The 20,772-nt window shown below is 35.2% G+C and overlaps 2 protein-coding genes across 3 annotated transcripts; one reads left to right on the top strand and one right to left on the bottom strand.

The window, feature by feature from the left end:
* Positions 1-1,507: 1,507 nt before the first annotated feature.
* LOC124447458 (FUN14 domain-containing protein 1-like) lies at positions 1,508-8,031 on the bottom strand. Of its 2 annotated transcripts, XM_046998404.1 has the most exons (6): positions 7,821-8,031; positions 7,056-7,224; positions 5,700-5,775; positions 3,836-3,982; positions 3,582-3,653; positions 1,508-2,400 (listed from the first exon to the last, which is right to left on the bottom strand). In XM_046998404.1, the coding sequence occupies exons 1-6, from the start codon at positions 7,843-7,845 to the stop codon at positions 2,323-2,325; spliced, it is 567 nt and encodes a 188-aa protein (XP_046854360.1). In that variant the 5' UTR covers positions 7,846-8,031; the 3' UTR covers positions 1,508-2,322. The 2 variants fall into 2 exon arrangements, with proteins under 2 accessions (XP_046854360.1, XP_046854362.1); XM_046998406.1 differs by lacking the exon at positions 3,582-3,653 and having other exon boundaries at positions 7,821-8,029.
* Positions 8,032-8,065: 34 nt separating this feature from the next.
* Positions 8,066-20,744, top strand: LOC124447452 (intraflagellar transport protein 81 homolog). Its single transcript, XM_046998373.1, has 23 exons — positions 8,066-8,337; positions 8,969-9,038; positions 9,417-9,520; positions 10,291-10,471; positions 10,950-11,039; positions 11,726-11,791; positions 11,856-11,966; positions 12,380-12,464; positions 12,732-12,799; positions 13,819-13,914; positions 14,216-14,311; positions 15,125-15,187; positions 15,755-15,838; positions 15,931-15,993; positions 16,494-16,580; positions 16,927-17,055; positions 17,188-17,277; positions 17,693-17,779; positions 18,105-18,176; positions 18,378-18,463; positions 19,050-19,095; positions 19,222-19,293; positions 20,257-20,744. The coding sequence occupies exons 1-23, from the start codon at positions 8,264-8,266 to the stop codon at positions 20,365-20,367; spliced, it is 2,031 nt and encodes a 676-aa protein (XP_046854329.1). The 5' UTR covers positions 8,066-8,263; the 3' UTR covers positions 20,368-20,744.
* Positions 20,745-20,772: the final 28 nt, after the last annotated feature.

The following is a 20,772-nucleotide window of genomic DNA, read 5'->3' as shown; positions in this document are numbered from 1 at the left end:
CTCTGCTCGTTAGACCTAGTTGGAGGTCTCGCACCACCAATAACAAAAAAAGCCGCGCGACGCGACTTTTGTCGACCTTTGTCTTCCGTATTCTGAAAGCTCACTTTCGCACTTACAGACTAATGCTTCGAAATCACCACATATTTACCCACTGAAGGTATGCGCTGATTGTTTGATTTGAAATATTTTAGCAAAAATCTCGCGCTGGATGGAGAAACGAGTTTGCAATTAATTTTTGGGAACGCGATTCCTGCGTCGGCGAGTGTGAGTGAGCTGTGTGAATATAAAGGCGTTGGTAAAGTGGGCTGGAAAAACTGCGGAGCGTTAAATCGCTGTATTGTTTTTTCAAATGGATAATTTGTTTGTGTCGAGGTTTATTTTCGTGCTGTCGGCAAGGGGGAGGGGAGCGATTCCCTCACCCCAATTATATTTTGAACATTCAAGATCATTTGTACGAAGTATAAACAAGTATAATAACTTAATAAGAACAGAATCAACCTTGTGCCCCCCCCCTGCAGGCACAACTGGTTTCTTTCACCTCTGAGAAATTCCGACAAAGCAGGTGATTTTTGTTGGAGGGCTGGTTTGGGTTTTTCGTTTTCAAATGCCAAAAATCGCATCAACTATGCGTTATTTTGAAGTTGCAAATATTATATTAAGTAACACGCATAATTCTCGAGGATGATAAAAAAAACAGCAAATAAAAAAGCTTCATATTTTAATCCCGTGATTTAGAAGCTGAGCGTTCGCGTACGCATATGTTAGATGAATCACGGAAAGCCATCTACATATTTGATTTCCACAAAACATTAATATCAAACCTGGGCGCTCATAAATTTAGCGACGTTAATTTAACTGTTCAGTTTTATTTTAAAGCACCATGTATATGCATCTCTCAGACAAGAGAGGTCCTCAATTGCGACATAAAAATATGCATAACACAGCATAAGCATAAATGTCCTCACTTGCTATAAACACAGAAATAGCAATAATCAAGCACTGAAATATGAGACACTGCTACCAAAACCATTGGACAAGATACAAAACCTTTGGACAGGAAGTGAAACCTTTGGACAAGATGTGAAACCAATGGACAAGATACGACACCTTTGGACAAGATGCAAAATCTTTGACAAGGTGTAAAACCAATGGACAATATGTGAAACCAATGGACAAGATGTGAAAAAATGGACTAGATGTGACACCAATGGACAAAGTGTGAAACCAATGGATAAGACGTGAAAGCAATGGACATGATATGACATCATTTGACAAAAAATTTCCGCATTGATCAAACAACAGGTCATACTACCAACAAATTGAAAATAATTTCTGTTAAAAAGTGACTTTTGTAACGTGAAATGACGACATAACCTCTGCTGTAAAAATAAGCTGAAAGCACTATTATGGAGGGACAATGATGAGGAGGGGAGAGAGATAAAGTAAAGTCAGAACAGTATAAACAGCATCATATGAACCTCAAATACAAATAACCATGTTCACATTATTGCTACAACACCACTATTTAATGATCTATTCATACAGATTATTTTTATATACATTTTGTTTGTAAAAACCTCCTCAATACCAAATTTCACGATGAGTTATGTTTACATTTGTCGCAAAAGACTACAAATCATGAGCGCCAATTCATTCAAATACCCATAAGAATGAATATCAGGGTCATGCTTTGCGCGCCTCATACTTATGTTTACATACGGGAAGTTAATGTTGTGTGAAGAGTGTAATTATCAAAATTAGACTGGTTATGTTTTATCTGGGGGAGTTTCAGATATATCAATTCAATGTCGCGTGCAACTTATTCTTTAATAATTTTCCCTTGCATCGTGATTCATAAACTAAGGTGCGTGCTTCTGTCTTGTCCATTTACGTCATTGAACGTTTTGCAAAATATACGTAGTGTCCCATGCAAGCTACATAAACCAGTACATTTACAACAGGTAGTCATAATTTACGGGGATTTTTTGAGTAGCAAAAGTTTGAAAGATTAAGCAATACTATTACTTCGAAATTCATGTTTTATTTTCTATTGCACTCCTGATATTCGAAAGCCGCTATTTTTGAGGTCCCTTAAAACGGTCAACCTAGCGAGCAAAGCATTACCCTGTTACTCAATCACGAAGCGTCGAATAAAATCTACGTAAATAACTAAACAATAATACGTTTCAAGTCTCAACATTGCACATCGTAAAATCATGATATCACCGTACATTTAAATAGTACAATTTCAACGCGTGATAAAAATACTACAACGGTAAAATCGAAGATTCTCTGGAATTCAGTTTCCTCGATGATACCAGATTATGTGGCAAGACCGAGCAGAAAACCACCAGCAAAACCACTAGCGACGACAATGTTCTTTTGCACAACTTGGCCACCCTTGGAAAAAATTAAAGCTTGAGATTCTTGTAACAGTTTTCTTTAATTTCAAGAAAATCAAACTTTTTATGATGGGCAAAAAATTATGAAATGAAAAAGCGTTACAGCGCTGAAGTCACAACATCGGTCGTCCACAAGTAACTTTTTTTGGTATATACTATGCACTTCACTTAAAAATGATTTTAAAAAATTGTGTAGAAATACGACTTAAGATTGCTGTTTAAAGTTTACAAGATTATGACATCTTGAATGGTTTTCATTCCACACACCAAAATTATAGCTCACATAGCAATGTTAGTTAGAATGATTTGGAAAGTTGTGTAAGCAAGGCTGATAAATGAAGTGGGAAAAGGCAACCAACAGCCTTGATTTATGCCAGGAAGTAGCACAAGTGATGCAATTTTCGGGTAACGAAAGCTCATAGAACAGTGGAAAACAAAGGACAAAAAACATTGCTTGCGTATTCTTTAACATAGTAAAGGCTTATGACAGAGTACCACGAGTCAATGCTTGTGGCTAGCTGGAGTTTGAGAAAGATATGCGAGAGTAGTGAAAAGACATGTACAAAGATGAAAAAACAACAGTCATATAAGCGACTGTGATGTTGAACGAATTTGAAGAAGTGTAGGACTGCGCTTAGTCCGCTCAGCACTTAGTCCTTTTTTATTTGTTAAAAAGTGAAAGGGAAAATTTATCAAAGTGTTGTTGGACCAGCAATGATGGCGCTTGTAGTGACTTGAAAGGACAAAATCAGGAATGAGAACATTCGAGGCACAGCAAAAATTACAAGGATTGGAGAAAATTGAACGAGGCCTGGTGTACGGTGGCTTGGACACGTATGTAACGAGGAGAGGAGAGGGTCATTTGGGGAAACGCATGCTGAAGATGGCAGTGCAATGGTAGAGAAAAAAGGAAAGCCATGTAAGAGATCGATGGTGAACATGGGGGTGATCTAGAGTATGTATGGGTGAATCTTATTGGAGAGAAAACCCACTGTGGCACCCCCGAGTAAGGGAACACTCGAAAGGAAAAGAAGAAGAAATCAGTAAGGTAGCCGTATGTTACATAGATGGTGCTTGTTTCAATCTCACGATTTCGACGCAAATAAGAACCATATCCATCAATTTTCATTATGCATTGTAGCTACGTACATATCTAGCCGTAAAATATAAAAAGCATACCTTCAACAGAAGGTTTTTGCCTTTGGTGTTACTCCTACGAAATGATGCGATTTCTCCAACTTTTTTTAGACGCTAAAGTCATAACGATAGATGCTAAAGTCACAGCAATCGTTCATAGCAATATATATACGCGAGTGCTCGAGTGTAGTGTAGTCCCATTAAAAATAGATGGTGCACATTTCGATCACCAGCAAATACAAGCCATATCTATCTATTTTCATTATGCATAGTCTATAAAACATCATACAGCATACCTTCAACAGAAAGTTTTTGGCTCTGTTCTCACTGCTACGAAATGACGTGTATTCTTCAACTTTTTTGGACATGGACCGAGACACTTTTCCCACATCCTTGTTAATTTTTTTCCAGTTTATAGTCACATAACCAGACTGCGAGGTAATCTACAGCAAAAGATGACATCGTTGATCTAACAATAAAAAAACAACTGGCCTTGTTGAATTTTCACGTCACTGGTCCAAATCGTTTTCATTTCGTTTTTACAAATGGCCAAAAGCAAAGCAGTGACAATTATGTTTTTTGGTTGGTGGCAAATTATGTCTGGTGGGACCAGATTGATGCCATTAGCAAAAAAGTTAGCCAACGACTTACAGTTCTTCGTTGCATTAAGCACTTGCTGCCTTTACATGATCGTTTGGCGATACATAACAGTATTACAGTATTTTACCGTTATATTGATTACGGTGATGTCGTATGGGCAGAGAAGAAAAATAAATTTGACTGCATAATATCCAAGAATTATACTAGATCTTCCAATATTCTTTCTGGTAGCTACCGAAGCCCTTGCACAGCTAAACTGGGTGCTTCTATCCGAACGTCGATGCCGACATCGTTGTTTTGGTATTTATAAATAAGTATATAAATTATCATATCAACTTAGTACAAAACGTTGAAATTCACTCCCACAATACCCACTGTCGTCAAGATATACATCTTCCAGTCGTTGATTGGAATTAAATAACCTTAATTTAGACCAAAGGCAATCGAACAATTTGACTTCTTTTAAGAAGTACGTATATAATGCTATCTTAGCTGATGAAATAATATTTGAATCTTTATATATATGTTTTTTATCCTATCTTATAATAATATTTTAGTTATATTTTTCACTTCATTATTCACCTATACTAAGGTATTATAATTTTGTTTTTTATCTTAACACTTAAATAATCATAACCTTAGGACCCGCTTGAAAATCACCTTGTTGTGAGTGTAGCTTCCAACTAAAATATTGTAACAACAACAATAATAATTTTCCATGGTTTCTAGTAAATATTGACTCAGTGAGCGAACAAAATTAGCGTGCGCATACTCAAATATTTAATAAAGTGAAAAGTAAAAATATAATATAATAGCTTCGCATCCCAAATCCTAATGTGTCGATGTGTTCATAACACCTCAACTGCAATAATATACTTAAATTACAATATTCTCTAATCAATGTCCTGAATGGGGGAAATTTGCCACTCATTAAAAGTTTCCAATTGAATTTCCAATTAAAAGAATGACGATTAAATAAACGAGTAATATTGGTGTTGGAAAACTCCTCTAAGATTTCCAGTTGCTGGTTCAATAAGACTCTGGGGACCGTAACTTTCAACACATTTATCGAACATATTCACAAAGTTTTGCTACAAAAATCTACTTCATCCAATTATTTCCATCTATTGTAATTGTTTTGTGGTGCATGAAGCAAGTTGTTTTGTGCAAAGATGACATCAATCCCTAACTGCATGTGTGATCTGGAAATCATACTACACAAAACGGAACATACACCTAAAATTTCTCCACGCAAAACTGTTCTCTACAATCGCTCTTATTTACATATTTCTCTCCAAGTCATGCTATCAAATAACACAAAAACCCTAAATGCATCTATAATCAGTGGTGTAAAAGTGGGGGGCGCTTGGGGGAGGAGCCCCCCTTCTACTTTTGGAATTGGTAATTTTAAAAGGGCACTATTAACAAAAACGTCAAGAGAGCCCCCCTGATAAATTTAGTTCTACAGCACTGTCTATACTCACCAGATGGATCAATCAATTTACCCACAACAGACACGTAATTTAATCTTATTCACACGTTTTTGTGATTTCGCCATACCTGTAAAACTAACAAACCACTTCCAACAGCGAGAGCGGTCAGTTTTCCAATCTTCTTAAATATGCTTCCAACTAACCTAAGGAACAAGAAAAAACGGTCATGCACAATGCACAATGTTTAACTTTTAGAAAATGCTATGCAATCTTTAATCTGAAGCTTGAAGGAAAAAACTTAATCATACTCAACTTATAAATTACGTCGTAAATAGTCATCCAATATCGGAACTTAATGTTCAAACGTTAATAAGACCTAACTACTTATGTCTTTATAACTTACAATATAAATTTAAGCTTAAACCTAACCCTGACTCTAATCCAAACCAAGATTCAAAGACATTATTTAATGAGGCTAAGTACGCACATACTGCCTCATAAGACCTTGATAGGTCTAGTTTCTTGGTATGCCAAAAAAATTTATTTACTGTGAATTCAAACAATGTGCATGAACTAGGATACAACTTACTCCAGCGGATAATGCAATCCAATAACTCAAAACATAAAATGCTTGGAAATAGAGGGTTGACTGTAGGGAATTTAAGGTAAATATTGTTCAAAGTGATATATGAAGTAAACATAAAGATTAATTACAAAAAAACAATAAAACATGTGCACTGATTCGTCTATAATTGCATTAGCCTGGGTAAGCAGATCTGAGCTCAATCAATTAAGCCAATACATATCAGAGGAAACACTAAAACATCTATTTTGAATTTCTCTGTTTCGCTTTATTGTTATTTTATAAAAAAATGAAAGATTTTTTTGTGATTGCACTGGCTTATGCAAACCTCCGAAGTTAGTGAGAAGCTTTGAGCACAAGCAGGTGCAGGTGGTCTTACCTTGTTTATTCAAGGTATTGCACTGATCTGCTCTTGAATTCTCTCAAACCTCTCATTGGTTTGCATAAGCTGTGCAAACACAAAAAACATCTTTTATTGTTAAAGTGTTAGCATAAAGTTTACAAGTGAAAATTAATCATAATAAAATAAAAAATAACTGTTCTCATATGCAAATAGTTATGTATAAAAAAACCTTTTCCTTCATGCAAAGTTATTTAAGTGCTTAGAAGAGTAAATTTATAAGTATGCACTTTTGACGTCAATGCTACTATGTAAAAGACATATAGCAAAGGATTTTAGAAGAATTTTAAAAGCAAAACTAAAGATTGTGTCCCATGCAAAAAGACTACACAAAGAATTTTTTTCCACCAGAAAAATCTCCAAATTTGCAAAACAACTACATCCAAGTGATCATTTGGTTACTGAAAGATTCTTGTCATAAAAAATTTGAATGTGTCTATGTTTTTGAATATGTTTTTGATATTAATATAAAAACAATACATGATATCAAGTTCTATTACCATCCTGAGATTCCACCAACACCAAGTTGCTGGTAAACAGGACGTCGGGAGAGATCAAGATGAGCAAATTGCTGAGAAGCTATGTCCCAGTAAGTTCTATCTCGCCCTCGAAGCCTTTCGATAACCTCAAAACCATCAACTGAATCCTCTTCTTCCTGTTCATTTTCATCTAGATTGTAAATGGAATAAGGAAAAGATGATTGTTGAGAATGTCTGTCTTTCAAGCTAAACAATGAATAGTAGTTGCAGAAGCCATAAACTGTTTTTGTTTTATAGACAAATCATTGATTTTAACTACATGTCACAATCCGCCTAAGTAGTTTACATTATTCGTATAAAAATTAATCTTAAATTGTAATGTCTTGTATTGTAATGTAGCTTTTAAAATAAGGCTAAAATAAGGCTTCATACAAACTATACAAAACGATGCACTTTAGACTACACATGTATTTGAAGATACATAGTCAAAATGTTGATGGTTATAACAAATTTATTCTGGGTGGTCACTTTGACAGGCGAAAAAATGTAATGCGAAATTAGCTTTTACATAAAAATGTATAGTTTTTCGAAACGACCGTAAAATTGCAGGCGCAACTGAACTAACTACTAAACAGTAATGAATTACTAAATGAAAATGTGTTTTGCAGAACGTCAACAATGTCACAGTATAGTGAAAATTTGCAAGTCATCAATTTACTTTGTATACTAATAGCATTCTATTATTTCATTAATACAGGCACAAATTCTTCATACAATGCTACGTACTTTTCTCATATTCTTCTGATGACATCTTTCGTCGAGTAGCTTAACAACATGAATTATCAACAGAACATAAATAAAGCAACCAGAGAACAAGAACAAAATTCACTTTGCCACAAAGGTTTCGTCATAAAACTAAATGGGAATATATGAGAAAATCTGTTAGACTCGGAAATCGGAAATCCCCGTGTTATGATCGTTTTGATGAAGGAAGCATCGCCATCGCTAAGATATGTGGGAAGGCATTTTTGTTTTGTTACCTAGTTATAAAGTTGTAAACATGTTTTGTAGTTATTACTATATCCTTTGTCGAAATTCTAGTCATTTTTAGCCGCTTAATATCATTTTCACGTGCATGTTGGTTTCGATATGACTTATGCAATGATATAAGTTTGCATTATCTTAATATTTCAACCAATTCTCGTTAGTAGCATTGGAAGAAGTGCACTATGAGTAAACAATTGAAGTACATCGTTGACAATCTCAACCAAAAGCCATTCAACAAGAACTTGAACTTGATAAGGTATGTATTTCTTTTTATTCCAACCACCTTTTTTGTCTCCAGCATGCAGTATTTTGTTATATATAGTCAAATTAAAAGGTTTGGTGTGTTAAAGTTAAATCAACATAGTGAGTCTTCCAGACTATTGTCCACAAATGCCTGGCTAAACAATGAAAACTTTAGGTCAGGGACATACATATGGCATTCTAACCAAAATTAAAATGTCTGTTTTGGGGAACTGGGAAGACTTGGAAATGGCTTTTGTATCTTTTGTATCTTGTAGCTTTTGTATCTTCTGTATCTGTTATAAATTTTAACTTTCTAATAGAATGAGTAGAGCATACACCATACTGCTTTTTGAGTTTGTTTTTCATCTTTCACTTCTTTCCTTTCTTCATAATTCAGCACATAAACCATAATTTTTGTTTTCTAATTTTTGATTTGCAAGGCTATTCCATGTATGCATCTTTTTTGAGAAATTTACGTAACATGAAATCCCTAATTTACTGCTGACTGCAATAGCATACAGATTGCATCCCCAAAAGATATATAGAGCCTTGTGAGTGAGAAAGTCCACATAAGTCAAATTTATTGCTTAAAGTTGAGTGCTTCACTGAATTATTTAATAATTCTGTCCTATTTTTCTTTCTAGCTTTGACTCTTTAAACCCGCTGACTTTGCTTCAAGTTCTGAATGATGTGTTTGCTGAAGTCGATTCACAGGTCTGTATTTTTGTTTTGTCGTTTCTGAACATAAAATAAAACACACATAGCATAGTTATAAATAAGTTTTAGGACAGTTGTGGGTTTTTTACTCTGGCATGTCTATATACATTCAACCCATTAGGAGGTTGGAGGGATTGGGAAACAGGCTTCCCAAGAAAGATGTACAATCCGTGCATTGTACCTCATAACATTCTCTTCTTGTCCCACCAGAACTTAATTGATAGATCTTGAAAAGCTCTATCAATTATTGGATTATTTTTATGGCACTAGGGCTTTTGAGGATTAGAGGAATTCTCTGATATCTTATTAAGGACGGGTAGTGGTAAAAATTTAGCATTCAACTTGCCATCATTCAAAAGTAGCTTTCATTTTCAGCACAAGTTGGACATTCGCAGTGAAGATCCTGAGTCTATGGTTGTTCGCATGTTGACATTTCTCCGCGTTCTCAAATACAAGCCAACATCAAACATAGACAATCCGTACGTGAAAGTCAAAAACTTTTTTTTAAACCAAATAATGCTGAAAGCATAGATACGTTTTGTCTTTTGTACATTTAGCATCATGGATTGATGACTTTTTGTCATTTTCACATCGAATTTTAGCTTCTTAATATCGTCACGTTATTAACTTCTATGACACAATACGTAAGTCATTCTTGGGAGTTTTCAGAAAAAGGGAAAAGAATTAATATCATTTTAAAAAAGTCAAACTTTTTGTGGACTATGTGGTATATTGAACATTTTTTGAATAGTTTTGATTGGTCGATTGACTTCTGCAAAAATACAGAAAAACCATGGACAAAATAGTAATTTTAGGCAAAAATTCCACCATTGAAAAAAATAACTCCTGCAAAAAAGTTAGTAACACGACGTTTTGTTATACCCCAACAAAAGGTGACATCAGTAAGTTAAATTTTTGAAGTTCCTTGGCATTCAACCACCACTTTTCATCATTTCGTTCGAAAAATGGGAAAAACTGCGAATTGGGAAATGTAAAATAACCACAAATCACGAGAGGCAATGTTCCCTACCAAAATTGCTGCCTGTCTAGCAGGGAAATGAGACTATATGTAGGCTACAAAAATTTGTAACTTACATAGTTTTTATCATCGTGTAAGGAACGCGTAAGGCCCGGGGCCCACAACGAGTTCTTGTTGTCTTGCCTCTGGCCAGCACACCTCTAATATTAGCTCATATGGTCAATAAAGTTCACCTCAAAGTAAAAAAAATGATATGAATTTTTCTCTTAGAAATGCTTTTCGTCAAGGACTGGTTCAGGGCGACAAACCGGTCATATATCCCATACTGCAGTGGTTGTTTCAGAATTTGAATGATCTCAAGAAGCGAGCCTACCTTGCACGGTATTTGGTTCGCATTGATGTGCCAGATGAGCAGTTGGCAGATGTAGATATCTCTGAGCTTCATGAAACGGTAAATTTAATATTTTTCATGCATTATTCGATACTGATTCGTTAAAGTCATACGCAGTACTTGTGCATTTATGTTCCGATCAATACGGGAATGAATGTTTGCACTATAAGGAGTGAAAAACCAGAAACCCGGCGGTAATCATTTAAAATGCACCAGGACGATTCTCCCGTTACGTGTGTGACATTTACACAGTAATTCTGTTGTTATTTTTGCTCTCAACTTAGAGAAAAACTAAAATTTTACAAAGTTTAGGATATATTTATTGTGTCCTATTGGTCCGTTATTTCTCCGTAATGACCTCGCGCTCGATTATTAAGGGCTTGTAACACATCTTACATGTAGCTCTAAAATGTTTTTATCAGGCTCAATTTTTTTGAATTGCCCACCATCGTTATTGTCTTCTTGCCCATTTTTGTTGTTACATATGAGCGACAGCAAGAACCATGCAGCGTGCACTGATTTGCTTGTTTGTTTTTAGTACACGGAACTCATGGAACAATTTAAAGAGTTTCACAAAGAATTGGAACGTCTTAAAGCATCTGGTTTCTCGACTGGTGACATTAAAAAGGTCAGCTATATGTTTTCGCATACTTTTCGTTATGATAAATGATGATGTGTAAGTGCGGTATTGATAACATAGTATACAACGAGTCAAACGATTTAATTTTCATGATTCAAGAGACAATATGGAGGCAGAAACCGTTGTACCTAGATGACATTTCATAAAATTTTTTAAAAATACGAAATGAGAAATTCACAGTTTTTGCAACACGTTCATGCTGCTTCACATGCAATCGAGATGAGATATTCCCGACGAGTATCATGTTTTTCTATTGAAAGTACCTTTATGCCAAAAAGAATTGTAATCACACTTTTACATGCAAGAATTCAGATCATGTAGGAAGAATTCGTAAATCAGTTAAAATCTAAATCATGTTCTATCGCTCAACAAGAATTTTGTGATGCCTTTGCAACAAATGCATGTTACCCTTGGTGTTTCCAAACAATTTCACAATGAAAAGTAATAACGAATGATCTCCTCGATGAAGAATGTCTGCGACTGTATCCGATTAAACGAAAGATTGTCCCTGGTCGATGTTTGAAGACGATATAAACTGTATCGATCACAATTTGATACTGGGAATGGTTCAGTATATCAATGATAAATTTATGATCGTTTATTGACTGTAATTTTCTAGTATTGGTTATAGATTATTGATTGTATCGATAACATATCGAATATTGTTACTACAGGACATAGTAAACATGGAAGACGAGCGCGAGCAGTTGATCAAGCGTGTGGATCGAGTGAGGAAGAAGGTAAGCGCAAATCTGTTTTTATTGGCCGATCATTCGGTCTGGTGCATAACTTTTTTTCTTCCAGGTTGAATCTGTGAAAAATCACGAAAAGTTAATATCGTCGGCGCGTAATTTGCGCATCGTGAGAGAGCAAGAGACAGATCTCAAACAGCAAATGATGGATCAGAAAAATCAAGTCAGTAAATAGATAACATCAAACAATGTATTATCACATTATATATCATATCATATCATATCATATCATATCATATCATATCATATCATATCATATCATATCATATCATATCATATCATATCATATATCATATCATATCGTATCGTTTCGTATATCATTCGAACTTATCTCTTTATGTACAGATTAAATAAACACGCTAATAAAATAATTTATTTGCGCTAGTTATACATAGTTTTCCATTATCTCAATCTTCCTATTTTTGTGACGTACAAAATATGATACAAATCATATTTCTGATTTTTCCGAATCCCAAAGAAGTACATACTCACATCAGTTACATGTTTTATTTGCGAAGTTTGAGCTTTCAGTAAAGGAAATTCTAATGACGTATCAATGTATTCTTTATTTATAAGCTTCTTTATGCCGAGCAAAGGTATCGAAGACAACAACAAACTCTGAACAACGCTCGTTCTCAAGGTGCTGGTACAAATGGAGCTGGTACGAGCTTTTAATGATCATTTACATCAACAAAGAATTTCTATATTCTTTATTTTCGATATGCTTTTGTTATGAAATGTCTCATTTTTGGAAAAACCTGAAAAACTCCTTTCACCTGTATCATGTTGGAGAATCTTTCAGAAACTCCCACAAAAATTTCAAATTTATTTAATTTACGACCACTCACCAGTTCCGTCTGTCTTGATTTTGTTTAGTATTAAATTATTTGTTTAGTATTTGTTTAATATTTTCCATTGTAATATTTAGATTTGTTACGAAAGCTGGAAGAAGAATATAAAGTCAACTCCTATTTATATCAAGAGAAAATTCCTAAGGTATTGTGTGAAATGGAGCTAGAAATGTTTGCAGATGTACATCATCCAGATTTGTGCATTCCTGAGAACAAGTGTTGATGTTTTAACACTGACTGTCGTTTCGACATCTTTAACAGTAGTCATCTTCAGACTCAAAAACTTTAGTCAATATTTTGTCAGTCAAAACCAACATCAATAGTTCTTTTCAGCACTCAACGAATCTTGACGATCAACATCTACAAACTTAGAGCTATGCTCCCGTGCTCAAAAAGTTTACTTTAAGATTAAATACGTTACAGTGCATGTTTGTGTATGTTGATCGTGTAGGTTAGAGCATTCCTTAGATGGACTGTTAGTGTTAGTATTAATTGATGTTTCGACATTCTTAGCGGTTGTCACCTTCAGAGTCAAAAACCTCAGTCAATACTAGGTCAGTCAATACTACGTCTGTCAATACTAAGTCAGTCGACATTAAGGCACTCAATACTAAGTCAGTGAATAATATGTCAATATAAGTTAGTCACACCACCAACAACAGTCCGTATAAGGACTCCACTAATCTGGAAGATCTACGTCTACAAACATGTAATGATACTCTCAAGCTCAAAACATTTATTTTAAGAGCAAATGAATTATTGTGCAAGTTTGTGGATGTTTATCGTCCATGTCAGTGCAGTCCCGAGGAAGACTGTTGGTGTTGATGTTGCCTGACGTTTCAGCATTCTTAGCTGTAGTCATCTACAGAGTAAAAAACTTTGGTCAATTCTAAATCGGACAAAACCAATACCAACAGTCCTTCTCAGGATTCTACTAATCTAGACCACTATCAAGGATACTCCCGGGCTCAAATCATTTATTTTAATAGTAAATACATTTAGACAAGAAGAAACAAAGAAATAATACAAATAATTTATTTGTTATTAAGCAAATTTTATAAAATCTTTGCAAAAATTTGCCACGTATGTGAATTTCTAAATTTGGAAAAATGTTTGCATGTCGAGTTCTTTTTTCGCCAATCTATATTTTTTGTCTTTCTCAAGGATATTGCAGCGAAGCAGAAAGCTGTCACCGATATACAGAGAGTAATTGACGAACCTGCGATGGGGCAATCTGAATTGGATCAGTTAAATCGTCAGGTGCGTTTGATTATGTTGATCTTGGATGTGGTGCTATTGCAAAATTTTCTAGAAAGAGGCTGATTTCATGACACTCGAGTTAACGTGGAGAAGATTGATGTTTGAGTTGAATGTAGATGCTTAAATTTCACTTTGAACTTTGCGTGTGCCGAATGCATTAAAGACATCAGAAAATGAGAGTAAACTTTTTATTTTCTTTGGTTTTTTAATGCATTTAGTGCCGACCGTAGACAGAATGTTAATTAAGGAAGGGGGAGGGATTGGGGGTTGTATTCATATATTGTCCTTGACATACATCTAGATTGGAATGTTGTCGGATGAAATCAACAAACTAATTGAGAAACGAATGGTGCGCAACGATCCTATAGATGACAAGCTTTCGTTATTTCGACAACAGGTTAGTGGACACTAATTGATTTGTTGTCTTTGTTGACTACTTTCAACACACGCCAAGGGACGTCTTATAAGAAGAGTCCTTGTATAAATTCAGTGGGAGAAATTGTGCAACCGACCCTCCTTGTCATTCAAAACTCCGCCACAGGACATTCTCAATATCAATAAACAATTTAAATTACCTCGAAACGTCATGATTTTCAGCAGTGTGTTTTATTCTCTGATACTTTTTTCCCGTTTAAAACATGCATGTACCTGTACCTGTTAAGGACTAAGCCAAATGTGACTGGAGATGATGTGTAACCGTGTCAGAATTTATGTATTTAATTGGAATGTATTTGCCAACCAATGACCATTTTCTGTAAGAAATTCATATGCATAGCGGTCAAGGGGGGGGGGTGTTATGGCAGATCGCAAGGGGGGACGCGATGGCGGTCGCCAGGGACCGTGCGGTCCCCTGGGAGTCATTTTGTCTATGGAGCTATTGCTTTTGTGTCGCAAGAACCACCAAAAAATTCCAACATACAAAATCGCATTTTGGCTATTACATAAAACTCCATATAATAGGCAGTGTTTCAAGTGCTTGGCGTTTTATATACTATGAATGGAATTGCAGAAAACAACTCTTGTATGCAGAAAACAACTCTTGTATAAAACGGTTATGTTGAACACTCTTTGTAAATATCACCAATTTTATTGCACATTTTTTTGTTAGTTTTTGTTTATAGAAGATGTCGGTTGGGGAGGGTAGCTTTTGGTCTACCAGGGTTCCCGCAAAAGCTTATTCCGTCTCTGATCATATACGTAAATTTTGCAGGCTTCGATAATCATTCGCAAAAAAGAAGCTGCTGCCGAAGAATTGAAAGAGGTCATGGACGAGGTAAATTATTGAAAATTTTGACCATCCATGGTGACACATGTTTACGACTTGAGTCATATTTAATCTTTCAATATTTAATACTTTGAGGCACACAAAAGTGACTTCCAGATCAATAAGTAAACCGAAAAAGTAAACAAATAATTTTTCAGGTTGCGCATTCTGTCACCAAAGTAAATGCCCAACGTCGAAAAATTTCTACTTGAATGAACGTATTTTTTTTCCGCTAGAAAATTTGATCGCATCTCTTGCCTTACTTAGCGCATGCGCAATCTGGAAATTTATACGTTCCGTGGGAAATTTTCTTAAGTGGAGACGGGCCTTTAGAAATTGGTCTGTCCTTAAATTTCCCTTTTGTTCCAACACGCGCTCTTATAACCATGTACAGCATGTCTTCAACAACAACGTTAACATACATTCCTAACCTACTTCCTTGAAGGATTTTGCGTTTTAGGCGATCATCTGCAGTGTTGCAAATAGCTAATTGAGAATTGTTAGTTTTGCTTAGATGGATAATTATGTTAATGTTTGTTTCAAGAGTGTTTGTCATGAAACTTCCCGTATTTGCAGTTGGGCAACATCGAGAATCAGCTTCAAGGCAAACGTGAAGCATTACAACAAAGCGAGGGAACTGAAGTAGTTAAAGGCGAAGAGGTGATGATTTTTACGCAATTGAATTTCTGTCACATGTTTATGTTAACGAAGACATAAATCATGGTTACAAAATTAATGAAATCTTATTTCAGTTCAAGCGATATGTGAACAAATTGAGAAGCAAAAGCACCGTATACAAGAAAAAACGTCAAGAGGTACGCTTTGCTTCGTTTATTAATGTAAACTTATCCGTTCATGCTTGTCTCTTGATCCTGTCTCTGGTGTAATAATACAGAGTTTCAGTTCGACTTATGATACAAATGCCAATACATTCGTAAACGTCATTTACGTAACGGGAATTTGTGAAGTGTTTATTTACATAGACAACCACTAACGCTCTTAGCAATAAAATAATCAGGTAAAATATCTACGTTCTGTAAACATTTTGATTCAAACATGCTTCATCTGATGCAAATAAACCAGCCTTTTGTATATTGAAATACCTTTTAAAAAAGTTTTTCTAAAAGTTTATCTCTTGGCCAACGTTTATATCGACTTCCAAAAGCGAGCTTACTTCGGTAGTGACGACTTCCAATGCATATTTTACTTCGTTTCTTTGCAATTTCATTTGGTATTGGTATTAGTATCGGAAGTCAAACTTGAACTCTTACTACTTCATCAAATGATGTATAGCTATATGTATTTATTTCTGTAGTTGACTGAACTTCGAGCTGAATTTGGTGTTCTATCTCGGTCTGAAGAGATTTTAAAACGACGTGAAGGACAACTTAATGAACACCTGGTAAATAAGTTGAGTAGCTATCGTTGGATTTCATTACCCGTATTAAAAAAAAGTTCAATTTTTTACTTGCCACATGTACAAGTTGCTAGTGGATTACAATAACCAATTAGTCAATAATGTAGCATTAAAACACCCAAAATAATGAATGTACGTGATGCGCGGTTTTACAATGCAAAAAGCCCGATACTACCATAAGTTTAACCAACTTTTAAGCATTAAAAGAATACGAGAAATTTGTGGATTTTGCTGCATCGTCGCAACCAAATACTTTAAAAGTTTTAGTCCATTTCCCGTGTAGTGGGTACATTTCTACTAGTTGACGATATTCTGACATCATTTTTCTCAGTCACAACTCGAAGCAAAGGAAGGCGTGTCTGGCTTCCACGACACGCAAGAAGAGTTGGAAAAGGTATCATCAGTGAAAGGTGACCTGGATGAACAAAAAGGAAAATCACTTGATGAAATTTCTGATATGGTGCGTTCCATGACAATTTATGAGATATCCCAATAGTTTTCACGGAAATTTCGATGTTCATATTTCTGCGACACGAATCTAATGAACACACTTGCCTTTTTCGGACGTGTTAAGTATTTTTCATTGTTTCAGGTTCGAAAGTTGAACTCGCTAATCGTTGAGAAGAAGAGTTCTTTGGCTCCCATTATTAAAGAACTACGGCCTATGAGGCAGAAATGTGTGGTGCGCTTACAAGCCTTTTCATAATTTACAAATAATTTGGTGCATTAAAATAAAAGTACTATACAACTGAAATTAGGCCATGATACATTGGAGGACAATGAATTATATGATTAAAGAAATCACTAAGGGTCTAGATTAAAGCATTAAAAACGCTTTGTCACGCGAGCTGCTTTTTCATATGAGTGGGATTCGGTTTCTATTGCGTTTACTATTGAGTACAACGTGCAATAAAAGGCTAACGCATCGCATTATTGCAGCTTATTGCAGACATGTCTATACATTTATATTTCAATACAGTTTATGCTATTGAATGAAAAATCATTCATTGGTTCGTCTTTTATAATATTTATGTTTGTAAAAAAAGTTTCTATCTTGTTGCACAAAATGATCTTACATTTTTCTCAATACATGACAGGAAATGACGTCAGAGTATGATGAACAAAAGGCGATCTACGATAATCTTGCTGCAAATCTTGAGAGCAATATGTTCAAACTTGAGCAGGTATAGCTGTAAGGAAATGAAATTATCTATGTGGTTGAGTACTTTGCCAGACATTAGTCGTGTTGCATTGGTATTCATAAGTTACTCTGAACTCTCGTACAACTCGAGTCGTATATGCTGATATCTTCCAGGTCATTCCACCATTTTGTTTAAGTTTCTATCTTAGACGGATGTGAGATATTATCTTTCCATTTAAGAGTCACCTAGTGCTTGTGTATATATAAATGTTGTTGTCCGTGCTGTGGTGTAGCTACTAATTACTATATTACATGAAATAATGGCGACAAACATTCTAAGCATTTAGATGTTTGTTTTTTGTTTGTAGGAAGTGAAATCCTTAAGAGATGAACTTGCCAACAATGAAAGCAGATATTTCTATTTAGATTCCATGATAAAAGTATGCCGTTTGTACATTTGTACATAAAAGACTACATGGACTCGCTGTCTAAATGTCTTCACACGTACATAGCTTTTTGTATTTTGTGTGTTCCTCGTTTATGCGTTTACATCATGAATTTGCAAACTGAACGTTTAAGGTAAAGTACTTTATTCATCACGAGCCGGCTTATCTTGACAATGAGTATATTTTTATCTTTAGCTTCTTGAGGTGCAGGAAAAAAGGGTTGAAGCTGAGATTAAATCATACACGTCGTCGGATTCCAAAGATAAAAAGAAGTCGTACAGGTTTGCTTGTGATTGAAGACCTTTTTTAAGAGGGTTTTTTAACGTTTAAAAAATTGCTATCCTATTGGTACTATCCAGGCTTCGTGCAACCGGCCCCCGTGACTTAAACTGGTAACAGAAAATATTTGACTGGGTCTAAATTGAGTCCATGATTACTTGTCTGTGCCTAAAATTGGGGCTCAAGGTTTTGTTTTTGTGCATGCGTTCTGTTATATGGATAAATTTATAACATCTTTAACGTACAAGTTCAGTGGCGACGTTAGGTTAGAATGAGTTGGTGGAGGAATGGGGACAAAGAAATGTTTAGGGGGATCTAATTTAGGTTTTCTATCTTTGGACGAACAGCTCGTTAAATTACTCTTTGGTTTCTTACTGGACAACGCAGAAATGAAAAAAAAAAGTACCTGAGGTAGAGAAAACCGCGGAAGTACAACAAACTTTTGGGGTAAATGCCCCATTCCTTGCCCCCTCACCTCCCTTGCCCTCCTTCCCTTGCCCTCCGAGCGCTGTCACTGGAAATTTATTTTTTTTGTATAGCCTGTTTGTTAGTTGTGATACGTATATTTACATGTATATAACTTTATAGAGAACTGTATACGAAGAAAATCCAAGAGCAGGAGAATTTGGGAAAGGTAAAAATGAGTTTAGAATTGCCGACATCGTAATTTGTACTCTTTCATTTTTTTACTGAATTTGCATTTGGCAATTTTACCGTTGGCTGCGAATGTTTTCGATCATGTACTTGTTCTTGTTGCTAGAGCTTAAGAGAGAAGCAAAAAAATGTTCGCGAGAATCACGCTCCTAGTATCAAGCAGAAAAAGATGTGGAACGTACGTATTTGAAATGGATTTTCTTACAAAAGAAAATGAGGACTGAACACGGTTTCTGTCCCTCCCCCCTCCCCAAACGATAACCAACTGAAATTATAATACAAACGTATGCTTCTAAAACAAAAAGTATGCTTAAAGGAGGGTTCTTATTAGACTCGAGGCGGTCATTTCATTGGTGGCTTTTATTGTAAAGAGTAAAAAAGTGAAATGTTTTAGAAGTAGACGAATTTGAAACCTCTCTTCAATGCTTTTTTTTTAATGTGACAACGTCGTGTTTCTCTACACTGAAACTTTATTTCACCATGAGTTTATTTCCATTGCAAAGAAGTTTATTGGCGTAGAAGTGCTGGTCCTTTTGAAAATTTATACAAACTTGAATAATGAGTATAGTGCTTTGGGCGCTTGGTTGGACATTCTAAGGGACTCCAAGAATGGCGGCGTTCGAATATTTGGAGTGCACTGGATACGTAAATATCGAAGCATAAGGATCTGTTAATTTTGGAAACTTTGGCTTCATTAAAAATCCTCCTGACTTATTACTACCAGTTGTTAATACACAGGGTCCTGTAAAAGTCCATATTTTATGCTTCAGAAGTCCTTGAAAAGTCCTTGAAATTCAGGCAAAATAGCGTGGACCTCAATGATTGAATTTTCAGTAAATAAGCTAAATTAGAACAGAAATGCGCGGACTTTTTATGTTCAGCATTGCAAAGTTTAATGCCGTTTGAGAGGGAATATGATGCGAATCAAAAATGCAGCGCAATGAGGAGACTTTTGTTTCATTTTTTATATTTGCATTTATGTACATTACAGTTCTTTATATGGTATGAAAAAGCACGTGATGACGTATTTTGAGGAGGATTGTCACCATATGATTGTCACAGTTCAATATTCTGTCTGGGTGTATTTAACAACAAATAATTTTTCGATATTTCAAACATCATGTTGTGTCATATTGTGTAGGATTTGGCCATGTTGCTGGAATGCAAGAGAGAATGCTTGGAAAAAGCGAACTCACAATCTGCTGTATCCTCATCTGCCGTAAATGGTGAAGACGATGTATTAATATTGTGAGAAAATCTATGACGTTAATTATCTTAAATATTTGAAACGTTTCTTCGATAAAAAGTTTTCAATTGTCTTCGGGGCCCTGCATTATACACACGTTCTACAGCTGGTTATCTTGAGTCGTATTGGCAACGAATAAACTAAGCCTTTTTTTCACGAACAAAGCTATGTTTTCACCAGCACGCCTTCCTTAATTTTTTAAATAGTATGAAAAGTCAAAACATATAATAACTTTTCGACGTTTAGTGGAAGAGATATCTCTTTGTTAGTCAATATTGCTCATTATTAAACGAATTTTTTGACTGTTTGCCGGATTAAATTGCTTGTGTATCAAGCCAATACTTTGTGCAATAAATGACGTAAGCTGTTGCATAACCCGTAAATTTATTCAAATTCAATTTGAGATTTATT

This window comes from Xenia sp. Carnegie-2017, unplaced genomic scaffold (genome assembly GCF_021976095.1).
Source record: "Xenia sp. Carnegie-2017 unplaced genomic scaffold, XeniaSp_v1 HiC_scaffold_22, whole genome shotgun sequence".
Classification (NCBI taxonomy): Eukaryota; Metazoa; Cnidaria; class Anthozoa; order Malacalcyonacea; family Xeniidae; genus Xenia; species Xenia sp. Carnegie-2017.
The sequence above is the reverse complement of the archived record's forward strand: the minus strand, read 5'-3'. Positions and strand labels throughout refer to the sequence as shown.

What these genes read in the sequence shown, in the direction of transcription:
- LOC124447452 (XM_046998373.1), top strand. Translation starts at nt 8,264, where the DNA reads ATGAGTAAACAATTGAAGTACATCGTTGACAATCTCAACCAAAAGCCA. An exon ending in CGACTGGTGACATTAAAAAG is followed by an intron (nt 11,040 to 11,725) that starts GTCAGCTATATG and finishes TTGTTACTACAG; the next exon opens with GACATAGTAAACATGGAAGA. An exon ending in TGGATCAGTTAAATCGTCAG is followed by an intron (nt 13,915 to 14,215) that starts GTGCGTTTGATT and finishes ACATACATCTAG; the next exon opens with ATTGGAATGTTGTCGGATGA.
- LOC124447458 (XM_046998404.1), bottom strand. Translation starts at nt 7,845, where the DNA reads ATGTCATCAGAAGAATATGAGAAAA. An exon ending in GTGGTTTGTTAGTTTTACAG is followed by an intron (nt 3,983 to 5,699) that starts GTATGGCGAAAT and finishes CTTTTGCTGTAG; the next exon opens with ATTACCTCGCAGTCTGGTTA. An exon ending in CCAAAAACTTTCTGTTGAAG is followed by an intron (nt 3,654 to 3,835) that starts GTATGCTGTATG and finishes TTATGACTTTAG; the next exon opens with CGTCTAAAAAAAGTTGGAGA.